At 33.5% G+C, this 18140-nt stretch overlaps 2 protein-coding genes across 2 annotated transcripts in view; both read right to left on the bottom strand.

Moving 5' to 3' along the window:
• Positions 1-1020: 1020 nt before the first annotated feature.
• LOC134234814 (adhesion G-protein coupled receptor D1-like) lies at positions 1021-2759 on the bottom strand. Its single transcript, XM_062716856.1, has 7 exons — positions 2667-2759; positions 2220-2305; positions 1883-2009; positions 1719-1760; positions 1373-1498; positions 1201-1248; positions 1021-1059 (listed from the first exon to the last, which is right to left on the bottom strand). Exons 2-7 carry the CDS (start codon positions 2252-2254, stop codon positions 1021-1023), a joined length of 417 nt encoding a protein of 138 aa, XP_062572840.1. The 5' UTR covers positions 2255-2305; positions 2667-2759.
• Positions 2760-2972: 213 nt separating this feature from the next.
• Positions 2973-18140, bottom strand: part of LOC134234810 (adhesion G protein-coupled receptor E2-like) — a 22768-nt gene continuing 7600 nt past the window's right edge. Inside the window, exons 8-21 of the mRNA XM_062716853.1 lie at positions 6539-6652; positions 5741-5826; positions 5456-5644; positions 5283-5357; positions 5069-5180; positions 4752-4859; positions 4552-4612; positions 4331-4445; positions 4182-4231; positions 3944-4064; positions 3723-3826; positions 3515-3629; positions 3162-3345; positions 2973-3022 (exon numbers count right to left, since the gene is read on the bottom strand). Of these exons, the coding sequence (XP_062572837.1) occupies positions 2973-3022; positions 3162-3345; positions 3515-3629; positions 3723-3826; positions 3944-4064; positions 4182-4231; positions 4331-4445; positions 4552-4612; positions 4752-4859; positions 5069-5180; positions 5283-5357; positions 5456-5644; positions 5741-5826; positions 6539-6652 (1484 nt within the window). The remainder of the gene's footprint in view (positions 3023-3161; positions 3346-3514; positions 3630-3722; positions 3827-3943; positions 4065-4181; positions 4232-4330; positions 4446-4551; positions 4613-4751; positions 4860-5068; positions 5181-5282; positions 5358-5455; positions 5645-5740; positions 5827-6538; positions 6653-18140) is intronic.

The raw sequence follows: 18140 nt of genomic DNA on the forward strand, positions 1-18140 counted from the left end.
TTCATACCAATTGCACGCCTTTGTTTCTGTAACTAATTTGACTCCGTTATTTCCCTATCATGACAAGGAACACAAGGCGGTGTGACCGATCAGCAGGGGATGCTCACTCCTCCATGGCACCTGATCCCATCTCTGATGTTTTAGAGGTCCATGTTTGCTCTGCTCCTATTTTGTATTGTTTTATGGACTTTGAGATTGAATACTGTTCGTTATCTCTATATCCTTCAGTATGGTTTAACTACTAGATCAATAGATACGGTTCAGGACGGATGTGATTTGTCAACAGAGGATGCTTTCGTCTCCTAAGCACCTTTTCCTATCTCTGGCATTTACGGACACCAGTGTTAATACCCTGTTATCAGTAGCCTATTGCTTGTAGTTTTATGATATTGATCGCTACTTGTTACTATCACCTCTTTATTTGCCATGTCTTATGAATGTAAAAACTATACTGCTGCTGACAGTAAAAGGTATATCAAAAATACAAGAAATTGACATACTCAAAATTAAAAAAAAAATAGTGAAGCCTTCATGTTGCTTGTTTTTTTTACTGCAAATCTTAGCCGAAGATGAAAGATCCGATAGAATTATCTTTTTGATATCCTTTTCCTCTTTACATGAATGGATGTTTGCAGGAAAAAGTATAGTGGAGATCTGGATTTGCTTAAATTATCAGTTTGAGTTCAGGATCACTTTGCAGAAATATAATCTTACATAAATGTACTTAGATTTTTTTTTAAAAAATCTTCATCAGTATGAACACCTTGCTCATTACGTACATTTTATGATATTCATAGCTGATTATATAGGGGAATGAAATATTTTTTAATATTGAGATAAATCTGTGTTGTACAAAGAGCCCACTTTCAGCTTTTTAAATCCATTTTATTGATTTCAATGTTTAAAGTGATACAGTGTTACAATGCTGTTTTATAGAAAAGCAAGCGTGAATCTATTCAAATATGTAACATACTACATAAGTGAAGTAATTTAATGTTTATTATGATGAATATGATTTTTTCAAAGATCTGTACTCTCTTTGAAATTAAACGCGATTCCCTGAAAATAAAAAAAAGTGTCTGTTAATTAATAACTTTCTCCGATATTCAATAAAAGAAATACTAAAAATAAAACAATTAGATTATGCATTACAAATTCTTTATTGTATAATTATGCTGTAATAAAACAAGCGAAAGATACCTTGACAAGGTCCTCATTTATGTGTTCAGTTCTGTTATCTTCTTTAATCTGGAATGAATCAATAGAATTAATTATGTTAACCATTCATAACAGTAATGTAATTGGATATTTTTTTTTAAAAGTAATATATTAAAGTTAAAAGAATTCTAACACGATATAGATACAGACTTACGCTTGATTCATAAGATGAATCTCTGATATAGGAGGACCGAGTATTATCACTCTCCAGTGTGAAGAGTTTACTTCGGGACCTCTCGGTTTTACTCTTACATAATTTCCGAATGAAAGCTTTCCTAATCTAAAATTAAGTTAACAAATTGATAATCATCTACAAACAAACTCTTATAAGACATTTGTCTAAGTATGAAATGATGGGTACATGTAGCTGTCTTACTTCTTTATAGTTAATCATTAAAAAAATAAAGATAAAATAACTTTTATTTTTTCTTTCTATATGGTTTTTTAATGGAGAGATAATCTCTTTAAGAATAAATATTTTAATTATTTTTTTTATTTACCTTTTTGTTCAAAAGACACTTTGAAATGAAAATGAAAAATCCCTAATAAAAAGAAATACATAATTATGCATTAGTATTTTTTGAGCTTGTATTTTTTTAATGTGGTTTAAAAAAATTTAAAAGTGATTTTTATAATTCGAACCAAAGTAAGTACCAATAAATACCTGAAAAGAATTCAAGATAGCAAATATATATTCAAAAACAATGACGTCATCGCTGATGGACAAAAAGCCAAAGACCCAAGTCACTCCAAGCACGGGTAAGAGGATGGAAATCGACTTAATACCTGATCTAAAATTGTTTGACACAATAAAAAGATTACTCTAGGTTCTCAAATTGAAACATGAATCACAATAAAATTCTTTCAGTATAAGGACGTTTATTATAGATTCAATATTCATTTGTGTTTAAGAAATATTGAAAAGAACTTATAATTTGAAATGCTTTTTGTGATTAATTTTCAATTTTTTCAAGTTTCAATAAATCTGGGAGATTACGTACAGAGCCCGTTTCTTTGTTGTGCTATTAGATGCCATCTTGGAAGAACACAGTGTCGCACATAAACTTATTACAATCAAAATATTAATCTGAATTTTCAAAAAAAAATCGGTAAATTATTGTATGAGATTATATGCACTTAACATTATGATAATTATGCTAGATACTGAATACTGTAAACCTACTTTAATATATGATATACATGTATACTTTCTTTTGCGATTTTAATGGATAGTTTGCACATTTCTTCATAAATGTTCTAAAAAAGCTGTTCATTTTTCTTTCAAAAGAAGGAAAAACTAGCCAAGGAAAGCTGGATAACAGTATTTAGAAAATTATTTAATCAAATAAAATATACAGAAATAAAATAAGATTCAAAGATAATATTCTTAAAACTTTGGTCGGCCATTTTGGCCCCGCCCTACCCCGGGGGGTCATGGTTTGATCTACAAGAATAATAAGAGCTACGGGTCCTATGAAACCATATAATGCTCCACTTTCAAATGATAACCAACAACTGCAAATAACAGCAGAAGCAAGAATAGCCAATGTGATTGAAAATAAAAATACATGATGTTCAATGATTTTAAAAAAAAGCAATTTAAATTAAAATTATACAAAACCTATTTTTTGCAGTCCCATTGAAGTCTACTCTATAGAATGCATAATTATAACAAAAGTTTTATGCTTGACTTTTCCGATTTATTAGTGTAGCATAAATATAAAAGATATTCCTTGCCTTAACATACCCGGAGGTCAGGAATATATTATTCCGAATGTTACAGCAGTGATCAACACAGGCATTACTGAAAATATAAAAAAAAAATCATTCAAGATCTTAGTTTGTGTGTTAAGATAAACTTTCGATCCTTTATTTTAATGAAAACTTTAGAAATTCAAATATTTTGAGATTGATTTTTTTTAAGACATAAAAGTTTCACTTACCAAACACAATACCCCATATAATTTTACTGAAGGTGTTTTCGTCACTTTTCAATTTGGTTGCTTTGGAGAACGATATTTTAATTAATGAGACGCTGACGAAATAATACATCCCCAGAGCCAACATCAGGAAAAATATACTCAGGAACAAGCACTGTAAAACGGCCGTTATCACAGTACACCCAACCTGTAGTAAATATATAGTTAATGTTTAACTCAATTACAAATTCTGATTTCTACTGTTTTCAAAAGAGACATAATTATGTAATCAAAGTATTATATATTTTATTAAAATGTTAAAAATGGTTTTTGAAACAGTAAACGTGGCAATTCGTGTGAAGTTTGGGATCCTTGACCTTGTATTGGGTTTTATCGATCCCTCCTAGAAACGCAGCATAAGATGCAGCAATACTTAAACAAAGTAGAACGGTTATTTTATCAATCATCCGGCTGATTTCTGAGGTGATGGACCTAATAATTAAATGAATAGATTTGATAAAGAAGTTAAGGGATATGAAGGTAAATTTAATAAATATCAAACATAATTCCCCTGAAAGAACGTACTTCCATAAAACAAGGTAAACAATGGCTGTCAGAAAGGAAAAGAAAACAGATACCGAGCACCCAATGAGAGATATCCAATTCAAAGCCTCTTCTTCATCGTGCAACTGTGAACAAAAGAACGAAAATAAACACCGTAAATTATCGTGTTTAATCACTATATATATTTACCAGACAAAGGATAATAATTTAAGTCAGGTTTGAGGTAATGAAGTAAAAAACACCTTAACGTAAGGTCGAACCAGAACTGCAAAATTGGTCAAATGGTCGCATTCACATTGTGTGTAAAGATCATTTGTATTATGTGTTCTGCACCCCCTTGTTGACCATCCGCCATCTCCGTCACTGTAACCAAATCAGTTCCCAAACATTTTTTTTGTTTAAAAGTTTTAAACTCAGAAACTCATATGTTTCTTGTTTAAATGACTATAGCAGCAGTAATTTGAGAATAGTTTCACTTACTTGCTTTTAAAATCCCAAAATGCACATTCACTTACAGAGTTAGGAAGATTCTATGATAGGTAATGAAACAAAAAAAAATAAATATACTAAATCCATTCTATTTTAAATATTTTAGTTCATTAGAAATGCTTCTTCCTGAAATCACTTACTTTCTTAAACATTTTCAGTTGTAGAGACGGGTTAAGTAATTCTTTGTGTAAATTTATTTTCAAAGTTAGTGCCATAATGTCAGATACTACTTTGTAGTTCGAAGTACTGTTCTTTCTGTAATTAAAGGAAATGAAAAAGTAATGAATGTTTAATAATTATTTGAGTTCAGAGGAAATACATATTCAAGATACTTTTCCTATGGTTTACATTAAATTCGTACCTTTTATTTCCATTCATAATATTTCCTATGGTTTTGTATTTTACCGCCAAATATGGAATGCCTATTGTTTTAATTGAAAAAAAGTATATAGTTTATAAATATTCTAAATTAGTCGTTTGAACATATTCCAATTAATTTTAATACTTATACAATCTTTTAATTAATATTCTTGACTTTAACGAGGACAAAATCCAAATTACTTTCTTTTGAGCTTTGTAATTGCGCAGGTAATACTAAGGATGAACTTGTGTTCTCGTTATTTGGAAAGATGACATCATCTTCTGCTGGTATTTTTGCGACAGTCAGTACTGAAAATAAAAGTTATTTATACTTATTTGATCGTATTAAAACACATAGGTAATAAAGCAATTTAATTTATTCACAGAAAATGACTTCTGAAATCTCTTAATTAGTCAATGTTGGTGTCATGTGAATAAATAACAAAGAATGCTCCAAAAATTAATTCAATAATACATACATATCTAATATTTCACTAAGAAATGAAAAAAAAAGTTACCCATATTTTTCGTGGAGTTGAACGTAATGCTTTCATTCTGTTTCACATTCTCCAAGATATGGAGCCCGAATTTATCAACTGTCTTCAAAATTTTACTCATTCTTCCATTTGTCTGCTCATTTCAAATTAACATTGAATATATATATCGTCACTATTTAATACCTAACAAATACATTATGAAATAATATATAGAAAAGTATTTATTGCATAATACCTTGCTTTTGGAACTGTCTTTCCAAACTGTGGTGTGATTTTCTTCCAGAAGGTTATCTATAGTAGTCACAACAACCTATTTATGACATAATTCAACCCTGTTAGAATTTTATTTGCACGATTATTTGAATAAATATATGCATAAAGATAAGTGTTCTGACTTTATAATCATACCGCTTTTGGTAAAGAGATGTTTGAAGACTGGGAGACATCTAATATTTTGTCCAGTAAATCTATAGAATTGTCTACATCTGCTGGGCTTGGCTCCGTGTTCAGAGAGAATTCTTGTAAAGAATTTAGGGTGTTATCAACTGCATGCTGTACTTCAGCCTGGGATAAGTTTCCTTGTAGAAGGGAATCCACCTTCATATGAAGGTCGAGAATTAGTTTTTACCTTTTTAAACGAAAAGACAGCGTTATAGAAACTCAGTCTCTTTGTTTTAGGCAAGTAATACATACCGTCAACTTGATATTTTCAATGTTACGATCACAGTCATTGGGTGTGTTCTGATCATGACCTTGCTCGCCACAATACTTAGAGGTTGCTATGGTATATGAAAAAAAAGATTGAGAAACATCTTTTAAGTAAACAGTCAATAGCGGAATCATGTACATATATATTTTGTATTATATTGTTCCCGTTAAATAATATATGGAAATTTGTTTAACAAAACAAACTTTTGAAAACTCTCTAGAGTATAAAAACCTTTGCAACCATTGCCAACCAAAATAAAATAACAATTTGTTCTTGTTATAATTTCAGGGCTCTTTTCTATGTTATTTTATCACATTTTATCTAATAATTGTTTTTACTTTTTATGTGTATGACTTTTCAAAATTCAATGAAAATGTTTTTCTACTTATGGATACTTTGTTTCTATAGTACGGTTCGAAATAGTCGATTTACCAAACATATTTATCATGCATTTAAGGCCTTAAACTTTAGAAAGCAATCATTGCTAATTGTTTGCATTAACTATAGTTAACTATAGTAAACTATAGCTAACTATAGTATTTTTTGTTAGGGAGGAGGTGAAATTGATAATTTTAAACTGGAATATGATCGAGTAAAATTGGTTGCTAAATCTTAGATCCAATCTACGAAATGAATTACCCCATATAATTAAGTGAAGGGTCAATAACGAACAAAATAAGTAATTTATTTATCATCTCCAAGTGATATGTTGCAAACCAGAATAAGAGCTAACTTACGCATTTCCAAAAATAACGGTCTTCTAACTATCATATCATACTTACCTCGTTCACAAAGGTTACCCGTGAATCCGGGGAGACATGCACACTGGAACTGGTTTATCCCATCAATACATGAGCCGTTATTGTGGCAGGGGCTACCCGAACACTCGTCAATATCTATTGAACCAAACAAAGGAAGACTTAAGGATGAGGTTTACTCAGGATTCAGAAATCAGAAAAGAAATTTTATAAAGTGTAATATGTTAAATCAAATATTGTTCTAATTAGTTAAAAAAAGTTTTATCTCAATATCAATAAAAAAATTACATTTTATTATTTGAAGAAAATATACAGGAACAAAAGTCAATGTGTGTTATTGCAGAGAAAATTCAGACTAAATTTTTATTTATTGCAGTATAAATGACAAAGTAAAGGTTACATGTATTTTTAACTCACCTGAGCCGAAGGCTCAAGTGAGCTTTTTTGATCAAAATTTGTCCGTCGTCTCTCGTTGTTGTCGTTGTCATTGTCGTTGTTGTCTTTGTCGTCGTCGTAAACTTTTCACATATTTATCTTCTTCTAAAGATCCGCTGGGCCAATTTCAACCAAACTTGCCACAAAGTACCCTTGGGTAAAGGGGAACTAAGTTTGTACAAATGAAGGACCAAGCTCTTTTCCAAGGGGAAATAATGATGAATTAATGAAAAATTCATGATATCTTTTAAAAATCTTCTTCTCCAGAACCATTGGGCCAGGAAAAAGATGAAACTCATGTGAAAGCATCATCAGGTAGTGTAGATTCAAGTTTGTTCACATCAGGGTTGGGCCAAAATGGCTGATCAAAATTTTACATAGAAATATATAGGAAAAATCTTGAAAAATCTTCTTCTCCAGAACCATTGGGCCTTGAAAGATGAAACTCATGTGGAAGCATCCTTAGGTACTGTAGATTCAACGTTGTTCAAATCAACCCCCAGGGGTAGAGCGGGACCACAATGGCTGATCAAAGTTTTGCATATGAATATATAGGAAAAATCTTTAAAAATCTTCTTCTCCAGAACCACTGGGCCTGGAAAGATGAAACTCATGTGGAAGCATCCTCAAGTAGTGTAGATTCAAGTTTGCACAAACCATGGCCCACCCGAGGGTAGGGCGAGGCCTAAATGGCTGATCAAATTTTACATAGGAACACATAGGAAAATCATTTTAAAATCTTCTTCTCAAGATCAGCAAAGCTATGATTGGTGATATCAATATGCATGGAAACATCCTCAGTTAGAGTTAATTCAATTTTGTTCATATCATGACCCCTAGGGGTACGGTGTGCCCATAACTGGCAATTAAATCTTTACATAGAAATATTTCGGAAAAATCTTTTAAACTCTTCTTCTCAAGTATGGCAAAATTATACATGTATGTTTTATTGATATAGTGACATTCTCAAGTAAAAAAAATTTGAATCACTTCCACCCCAACAAGTAAACTTTTCAATACTGAGCTGATTTGTGTTTTTTAACTAGCCCGGGTGCTCAGGTGAGCGGTGTTGCCCATGGGCCTCTTGTTAGACCTCATTTTGCAAATATTATATTTGTTAAAGCTCAGAAATTATTTCAAATAATTTAATGCTTTGAAATAAAGAAATTCAAAAATATGTACAAAAAACATTCCAGACAACATATCTCAATAATCTGATCATTGCACTCATATGATTTTAATACCATGAGAATTAGGGCAACAAAAGTAACCTGAGGCTATAAATAATTTAGATTTCTTATCAGTCAGATTTTTGAAAAATTCGATTAAAATGGGGGGGGGGGGAATAAATAGGACAGAGGAAATTCGGACAGTAATAATTACATGTATCACGTTTATGACCCAAACACTAATCGTTTCTTTATATGAAGCAACACTGTTCCATTGCGTTAACATTTCATTATCAAAAATGATCTGTTACTTATATTTTGTGAATGGAGAAAAAAAATTGTCATAGTGTGAAAAATTGGGGTATTTCCCAAGAACTGTTCAGGGGCCACTATCATGAAAAGTAGGTCATTGACCTAGTTATTTGAAATTGAAATTTAACACAAGAATCATGTGTACAATGTGCAGTAGGTGGTTTTATCAGTGGAATTTTTAGTCATATGAGTAAAGGTATACCTTAAGACTTCAAAAGAACATATATGAACTCAGCAAAAAAAAAAACCTGGCAAATATCTAATTATATAAATATGAATTTCGAATCACAAAGAAACGATTGATACAGGAAAATAGAATATGCTGCATCAGTAAACGCCCTATTAATATGGTAGATCCGTTTGTTATTATCAGGTTACCAGAATAAACAGTTGTTGCATGTCTTATGCTCTCTATGTTACATTTTTGCTTAATGGCCGAGGTTTTCAACCGTACGGTTTTCCTCAGGTAAGTTTGGTGTGGGGTGGAGCTTAATCGAAGCGGCTGAGAGGCCCCGAGGGAACCACGTTGACTTGTGTATACGAGGGTTGTTCGATATGTATTGTGTATTGTACCACAGCGCGATAACGCCTTGCACGATTTCATCGATTTTATACGCCTGGATAACTCTATTCAATACCTTGCCAACAGTATAAACACGAGCCTTCATCTACACATGGTTATAAAATAATCGTCATTTCAATAGAGCCAGTCGTTGACCACTGTTGTAAAAATGGTTGGGAAAAGGGTTGAGAATATTGAAGAAATTAGAGCTTATATAAAAGTTCGCACAAAACTCGTTAATTCGGTAAAGCAGATTTTTACTGAATTGGGGGAAGTTTATGGGTCTGATAAGGTATCTTATGAGACAGTTCGTAGGTGGAGACAGAAATTTCTGACTGGCACAGAGTCCGTCAAAGATGCAGCAAAATCGGGTCGACCTGTGACTGTATCAGGCAAGACAAATGTCTCAAAAGTCAAGGAAATAATTGAAAGTGATGGCAGGTACACGATTCGTGATATTACCAAAGCTGTTGGCATATCGCTATCTCGGGTGCATTTCATTTTGAAGCGTATTTGGAAAGTACGAAAGATTTCTGCCAGATGAATACCCCATATATTGACAGATGACCAAAAAAAGGTACGAATACAAACCGCTAAGCGACTGCTAAAAATGTTTCCAAACTTCAATCAAAGACAATTTGCAAACATAGTTACTGGTGACGAAACATGGGTTCACTATTTCGAACCAGTAATAAAAGTTGGAACAAATTATGGCTAACCAAACACGGTAGAAGGCCTGTAGTTGCCAAAAGGACAATGAGCACAAAGAAGCTTTATTGCCGGTGCCGAAGGGCAAAAGTGTTACAGGTCGGTATTACCGAGATGTTGTACTGAAAAAGCTCAAGAAATGTTATCAGAAACGACGTCCTATGTCGGGATTTAGGCATGTTCGCCTTCTTCATGATAATGCTCCATCACATACATCTGAGCTTGTGAAGCAATTTTTGAAGTCTGAGAAGGTTACCGTCTTGCCACACCCACCATACTCTCCGGATCTAGCACCATGCGACTTTTTCCTTTTTCCAAAACTTAAAAAGTTCTTATCTGGTCGTCGATACAAGTCCCGACAGGCCCTTGGCTCAGCCGTCAGTCAGTGCCTCAGAGTTATACATAAATTAGCGTACCGTGACGCATTTCAGAAATGGATTCAGAGATTAAAAAATATGTATTTCAAATAACGGAGAATAATTTGAAGGGATGTAATGTCCATTTGACTATTTGAATTGAATGCTTTTGAGATATCGTTAATACACAATACATATCGAACAACCCTCGTACTACCTATATACACAGGATGTTATTTGAGTGTATTACCTGTATGCGTTTTCCTACGACATTTTAAAACGAAGTCGTTTTTTTCCATGTGTAGCTCAGTTGAAATGCATGAAATAATGCATGTTTTTTGAGGACATAATCCTTCTCAAATTCTTTCTTTTAAAATTAATGTTTCGACAATTTCAATACACTGCGTGTTTGTTAATCAAATGTTATAGCGAAAATACACGTAGCACAAAAATCTGTCGTTATATTCTGGCGACAAAAAGGGAAGTAATTCAAATTACACTTGTGTACGCAAAACGAAAAGAGAAAGTGGGTCATAATTAGGTATCTCGGTAAATAACAATTAAACTTAGAACCGATGTTTTTAGAATAAATTGTTCAGAAATATAATCGTCTAAATCAATTTTTTTAAAGATAAACCCTACGTGATTTACCATAACGCATGGTCTGTAAAAATGGCCAGGGGTAGGGTCCGGAGATGATTCCCTGACAGTTAGGCCTATGGGTGAATGGAATCATCAGCATCATGCATTTTTCTTTCGGGATTCATAATTTCAAATATTAATTAAATGTAAAGCAAGATGCTATTATAATCTCTTCTAAAACTGGTTAAATATAACGTAACTTCGTCACCATGTCTCGAAGAATTAGCGACATGTACAAATCTGTCTTATAAATAAATATAAATTTCACTTGACTACTTAACAATGTAAACAGTTACAATGTTGCCATCCTTGTTTTAAAAAATAATTTTATTTAGTTCCATGATACTAGCTTCAAACGCGGGTCGGTTTATTTTGTTAATTATGGAGGAATAAATATGCGTTAATCCATGCTTTGAGAAATTAAAATGATCGATTGTAATTGTGAATGAAATGAAATCCCCCCTATCAAAATTGAAATTATAAAATATAGGCATTATTTTTTTATCATTTATTCAATTATTTGATGGATTAATTATACTTATGTCATATTCTTATGAATCAAACAAGAACGCTTTGCCTGCTTCTTTATCAAGTTGGCATATGCGGTAGGCATCAAAAGCCTGAATGTTAATTCGATGGTCGGTTCGATCTCCAGACAAGGTACGCAAGATATACACTACGGCAGCAAACTAAAAGTCAATCAAATCAACGTATCCAATCCCAGGCTTAATTTCAGATGATTGACAGGGGTTCTAAGACCAGGTAAATTTGAGGAAGGTGCTTATTTCCTCCCCTTTTAAGAAATCGACAGTTTACAAATGCATTAAGAGGGCTGTTTGGAAATTATTGGGACATAGTTTATATTTTTCTTTCTAATGAACGTCTTTCACAGAAATTCACAGAAAAACACATACACGTTTGACAAGCACTGAGAATTAATAGAAGCTAGAAGAATTTAACAAATATTTTATTTCTTCTTTCCAATAGTATAAATAATGTGTCAATGGTAGGGGTACCCAGAGCAGTCACGAAATCGGATATTTTAGATATGTAACACCAATGTTCAAACTCCCGATGGGTTGTTGATTTTAATCCTAACAAAACTGTAAATTTAAATTTTAGTAGAAAAAATATTGTATATTCTCCTGTTAAATTTGGTGAATATGGCCCACCTATTATTCAAAATGATTCTCATACCCATTTAGGTTTACATTTCCAAAGAGATGCTATGTGGACATCACACATACAGATAATACACGAAAAAGCTTCAAAAAGATTAAACATTCTTAGAATGCTCAAATACCAGGTATCACGTAAAACACTCACTAAAATATATTTTGCTTTTGTTCGACCTGTGCTTGAGTATTCTGATGTAGTGTGGGACAATTGTTCTGAAAAAGATTCTAAACTCTTAGAAGATATACAAGTTGAAGCAGGTAGAATTATTACTGGATTAAGGTGTAACTCTTCTCGTACAAAATTGTATGATGAACTTGGATGGGATCTCCTAAAAACAAGGAGAAAAATTCATAAGTTAATATTATTTTATAAAATTATTAATGGTTATTCTCCACAGTATCTGTATGATCTGATTGAACCTTATCGCCCATCTAGTCATTCGTATAATCTTAGAACTAATAATGCTCAATTTAAAATTCCTAATATTAGAACAACATCCTATATGGAAAGTTTTCTCCCCTCTACAGTCAAACAATGGAATACCTTGCCAAATTATATTAAAAATGCTCCAGGAATATGTTCATTCAAAAGTCTTTTAAAATCTCATTTCTGTAGGAAAAGTATTGAACTTTTTAATTTTGGAAAAAGAAAGTATAATATAATACATTGCCAGATAAGGAATAATGCTAGTAATCTGAAAGCAGATTTATATAATCAACATTTAGCTGAAACTCCAATGTGTGAACATTGTACTGATTGTATTGAAAATGCCTATCATTACTTTATTGTTTGTCCTAAATATACAATTCCAAGAGATGTACTCTTTCAATCAACACATAATATTATAAGCTGTGATAATATTCCCGAATGTGATTTATTTTTAAATGGTAGTTCTAACCATGGACTTGACATTAATATACAAATATTTGAAGCTGTACATACATTTATAGCAGCAACAAAACGTTTTATATAAACACTGTCATATCTATATATAGATATAATTTTTATTTGTTAGAAGTACTCCCAAACCGGTACTACTTTGTATTTTGTCTCCCCCTGTAATTTTCCCTTTTTGTTATTTTGTTCATTCTATTTTTCTCTTTTGTTTAATTTTCTACATATGACTTATTTTGTTTTTTTTTTTCTCTGTTACTTTGTTCAATTTTGTTTGTGTTTTTTTTTTCTTCTTTTGCACATTCTTTTAATATCACTATTTGTTCTGTACCTTGACCTAAATGTAGGGAGAGGGCTAAAATAGGCTGCGCCTGCTGCCCAATCCTATTCACGACAACATCTGTGAATAAAATATTGTTTAAATTAACTCCCGATGGACCCATAGTAAGAGCGAAAAAAATTCAATTTATGTTTAAAATTTTTCAATTTTAAATTGTAAGTTTCTAAGAATTTCGGTAAGAAATACGGAGATCATAAAAAAGTATAGTTGGTAAAGAAATCTGATGATGACGAAAAAAATAGATTCTGACGTCAAAGCGGAGCTTCAAGCATACCTTAAATTTTATTTAGCCTATGAAGAACTCTTTTTCCAGCCTTAACGTTCTGCTAAAACAATAGCAATAACAAAAATATGTTTAAGGATTTGTTTTACAGTGGTATATATTTTTCTTACCAATAATTTAACCAGGGTAAAAAAAATCTGGGAGACTATCCATTGTTACGGAAGGATACGGAGATAACGAACAGTATTCAATATCAAAGTCTATGAAACAATACAGAATAGGAGCAGAGCAAAGACAGACCTCCGAAACATCAGAGGTGGGATCAGGTCCCATGGAGGAGTGAGCATCACCTGCTGACGGGTCACACCCGCCGTGTTTTCCTTGTCATGATTGGGAAATATCGGGAAAATCCGTCGTCAGTTCAATGTATAATTAATGGACTAACAATCAGCACGAAAAAAACTGCTGATATTCTTGTTTCATCAACTCGTTTGTCTACCTCGTTTTAGAAAGTTTAGAGCATGCTCTTGCGTATCGAATCAACTGAGATATATAAACTGCAAGTGATGAAGATATATTACTGCATAATGGAAGTTGACGAAAGAAAAGTTAAAGTCATCATGTTTGTCATATAGCTTTGTTGTTAGCTTTCCATTTATGGACTAAATAATGTTGACCCGCGTTTCATAAATTGGTACAGAATGATGCTTGATCAACCTGTATATGACACATGTATATTTTACACTCAGGTAACATTATCATATATCTTTTTTAAAATTATTTTTTAAAGAATCGTTCAAGAAAAGAAACAGTTGATTTTTGGAATGTTATATATTGTAATACGAGAGTAAATGCTTCCCGATCAATTCACATGCAAAATCTTTCTCTCCTGACTTGACGTTAAAATGACGTAGCGATGCTGCTCCAGATCGATAGACATATGCATGTTTTAAATTTCATAAGAACTTATTTAGTTGCGTGGACCCTGAGGTCCACGCAGTAAATATATAAGCGAGGTTTAACCGGATACCATGGGCAAACGACAGGCTACGCAGGCGCGAGGATGCTAGAGAGTTCGCACCTTAGGTAACTTGCCCGGAGAATACTCTGCCTTATTCGAATTAGAATATTATGCCATTCATTGGCAAATCGCGCATTTAAATCCGCATTTTGCATATACATATTCATTCGTGGATCCGAATTTCTCTCTTACACATATATACTTTTATATACAAACTAAACATTGATTCTGTAGAAAAAACATTTTTAAAAGTAAGAAGAACTTGCAGTATATTGTATAGACACACTTAACGTAACAACTTGAATGAAAAATGTCATTCAACTACTAGTTCTAGCTTTTAAAAGATAGAACACGTTTTCATCGGCATCAGTTTTGTGCATCAAGGCTCGCAAAATAAATATTTCAGCAATCCAGATACCGTTTGATAGAGGTCTGTAGCAACGAATTTTAATGTGTGTGGGTGTTGGGGGGGGGGGGGGGGCAAAAAATCTGCGTACTAAAGAACTGAGCTACACGTGCACCATCAGATCTCTATTTTTCCCATGTTAGATTTCTTCGGTATAAATCCAGAACATGTGTCAATTCCCAACCATTATGGGTTACATATATCAAAATAACCCGATTTTTTAAAACTTTTTTAAACTGACAAAACAAAAGTCAACTAATCGAAGACAAAATTTAAGAAGTTTCCTTTGAGACTACAACCAGTCATAAGTAGGCAGGTCATTGTAGAAAATGTGAACAAACCTACATGAATAATCACTACACCTAGAAATTTTCTTAATTGAATTTCGGTTAGAAAAACATTCATGTGGTCCACGTATTGCAGTCCTTTTTTAAAGGACAGCAACTTGTTATCCTATAAACTAGAAATTTTGCATCTTTGTTTTATTCTGTCTTTTTAAAAAGTTGAAGAAATTTCATGCATTTATATTTGTCCTTTAGGAAATAAAAGTAAATATCTCAATAATTTCCGAACAGCCCTTGTACATTGGACAGTTGATGTGGGCAATTAACTTTTTGGCAATTAAGTTCTTGAGAAATCATCAAGTCATTGTACGAATGAATATATAAGTTGTAAATTGTATAAAAATGTTGAACCCATGATTTATTTGAGTTTCTTTTAAATGTTCATCGATGAAAACTTTTTGAATATGAGTTTACTATCGTTGATTGTTGTAAACCACGGTGGAAATGCTCTAACCTCTTGCCAATTCTATAGGGTAGGATAGAGCTATGTGCTTATTTACTCTGGAGAGTGGCTTAGGTCGATGGGGTATTACATGCATCCTAAATGTTTACATTCTTTGACATCAGTTTTGTTTTTCTTTTTAGCTCACCTGAGCCGAAGGCTCAAGTGAGCTTTTCTGATCAAAATTTGTCCGTTGTCTGTCGTTGTCGTTGTCGTTGTTGTCGTCGTCGTAAACTTTTCACATTTTCATCTTCTCCTCAAGAACCACTGGGCCAATTTCAACCAATCTTGGCACAAAGTATCTTTGGGTAAAGGGGATTCAAGTTTATTCAAATGAAGGGCCACGCCCTTTTCCAAGGGGAGATAATCATGAATTTGTTAAAAATTAATGGCATTTTTAAAAAATCTTCTTCTCCAGAACCGCTGGGCCAGGAAAGATGAAACTCATGTGAAAGCATCCTTAGGTAGTGTAAATTCAAGTTTATTCAAATCATGACCCCCGGGGCAAGGGTGGGGCCAAAATGGCTGACCCAAGTTTTACATAGGAATATATAGGAAAAATCTTTAAAAATCTTCTCCACAACCACTGGGCCAGGAAAGATGAAACTCATGTGGAGTCATCCTCAGGTAATGTAGATTCAAGTTTGTTCAAATCATGACCCCCGAGGCAAGGGTGGGGCCAGAATGGCTGACCCAAGTTTTGCATAGGAATATATAGGAATAATCTTTAAAAATCTTCTTCTCCACAACCACTTGGCCAGGAAAGATGAAACTCATGTGGAGTCATCCTCAGGTAGTGTAGATTCAAGCTTGTTCAAATCAGGACCCCCGGGGCTAGGGTGGGGCCAAAATGGCCGACCCAAGTTTTACATAGGAATATATAGGAAAAATCTTTAAAAATCTTCTTCTCCACCACCACTGGGCCAGGAAAGATGAAACTCATGTGGAGTCATCCTCAGGTAGTGTAGATTCAAGTTTGTTCAAATCAGGACCCCCGGGGCAAGGATGGGGCCAAAATGGCCGACCCAAGTTTTACATAGGAATATATATGAAAAATCTTTAAAAATCTTCTTCTCCACAACCACTGGGCCAGGAAAGATGAAACTCATATGGAGTCATCCTCATGTAGTGTAGATTCAAGTTTGTTCAAATCATGACCCCCGGGGCAAGGGTGGGGCCAAAATGGCCGACTCAAGTTTTACATAGGGATATATAGGGAAACCTTTTAAAATCTTCTTTTCAAGTACTTCAAAGCTATGATTAGTGATATTTATATGGAATCATCCTCAGGTAGTGTAGATTCTAGTTTGTTCAAATGATAAACGCCTGGAGGGGGGGGTAAATTCAAGCCTGATGTGCTCAGGTGAGCGCTGTGGCCCCTGGGCCTCTTGTTTAATTTTACCATACCTTAGCGGTATCCTTCAAAAGAACCTACCAATTCTCCATTCAAACAAACGAATGGCAGAGGTCTTTAAGGAACCCTTATTGGCTGCATACAGACGCCCAAGGAACCTAAAGGACATGGTAGTAAGAACCAGACTGGACAACCCATTAGCTAACGGGGGCTTTAAAACTTGCTCTGACAGAAGATGTCTTCTTTGCAAGCACAGCACTGACACAGACAGTTTTCACAGCCCTTTTACAGGCCGCAGCTACAAAATACTAGGGAATTTGTCCTGTCATACTGACAACTGCATTTATCTCCTCAGTTGCAAAGTTTGCTCCAAACAGTATATTGGAGAAACAGGAGATCTCCGCAGGAGAGTCAATAACCACCGTTCGACCTTTAGGACCAAAAAACACAATGAACCCGTTGGGGAACATTTCAACCTTGAGGGTCACAAATGGGAGGACATGGCAGTAGTGGTGATTGACCATAACCCAAGATGGACAGACACTCAGAGAAAAAGCAAAGAAAAGTTCTGGATGCACAGATTGAAGTCATTCCGCCCTAATGGTATTAACAAACTGAATGAAATCACCAGAATGAACGTAAACTAGACCCAATTCCTGATGATACTAAACAAGATGATTCTCTCAGTTTAGTGTAAACTCTACAGTCAATTTGCGTTACCAACTCTCGAATAACCCACATAACTATGCATTGCTTACACCTTTTTTCCCCCGATAATTAGTCCTTAAACGTTTCAAAATTTATAATAGATCATAATTCACACGTTAAAATATCCCTGCTATATTATTTTCCTTTGAGTATTTTTTATCAAGTATAGTTACGCCATTTTGAGAGAATGAAACAATGTACGATTTATTGATTATCGTAATGAATAAGCATAATTAATTCGTTCAATTATGTATATCGCACTTCACCCGAGTATACCCGATAGACCGGACGTATTTCATAGCGGTCCGGATTTCTTTCTTTAATAGTGTTCTTAAAAATTTCCAATTCAAAATGTAACTAAGTATGTAAATATATAGTGTTTAGTAATTTAGTAGTAGTGGTAGTTGTTTTTGTTCTCATTTTCCTTTGTTCTTATGACTTTTTAACTTTTTTCTTTGTCCTGAGGAAGGGACAGGGCGTCCCGAAAATTTGACAATTTTTATTATTCTTGTCGTTGGTAATTTTTAGTGC

Source organism: Saccostrea cucullata, unplaced genomic scaffold (genome assembly GCF_032062105.1).
Source record: "Saccostrea cucullata isolate Sc308-1 unplaced genomic scaffold, CSIRO_AGI_Scuc_v1 ctg179, whole genome shotgun sequence".
Classification (NCBI taxonomy): Eukaryota; Metazoa; Mollusca; class Bivalvia; order Ostreida; family Ostreidae; genus Saccostrea; species Saccostrea cuccullata.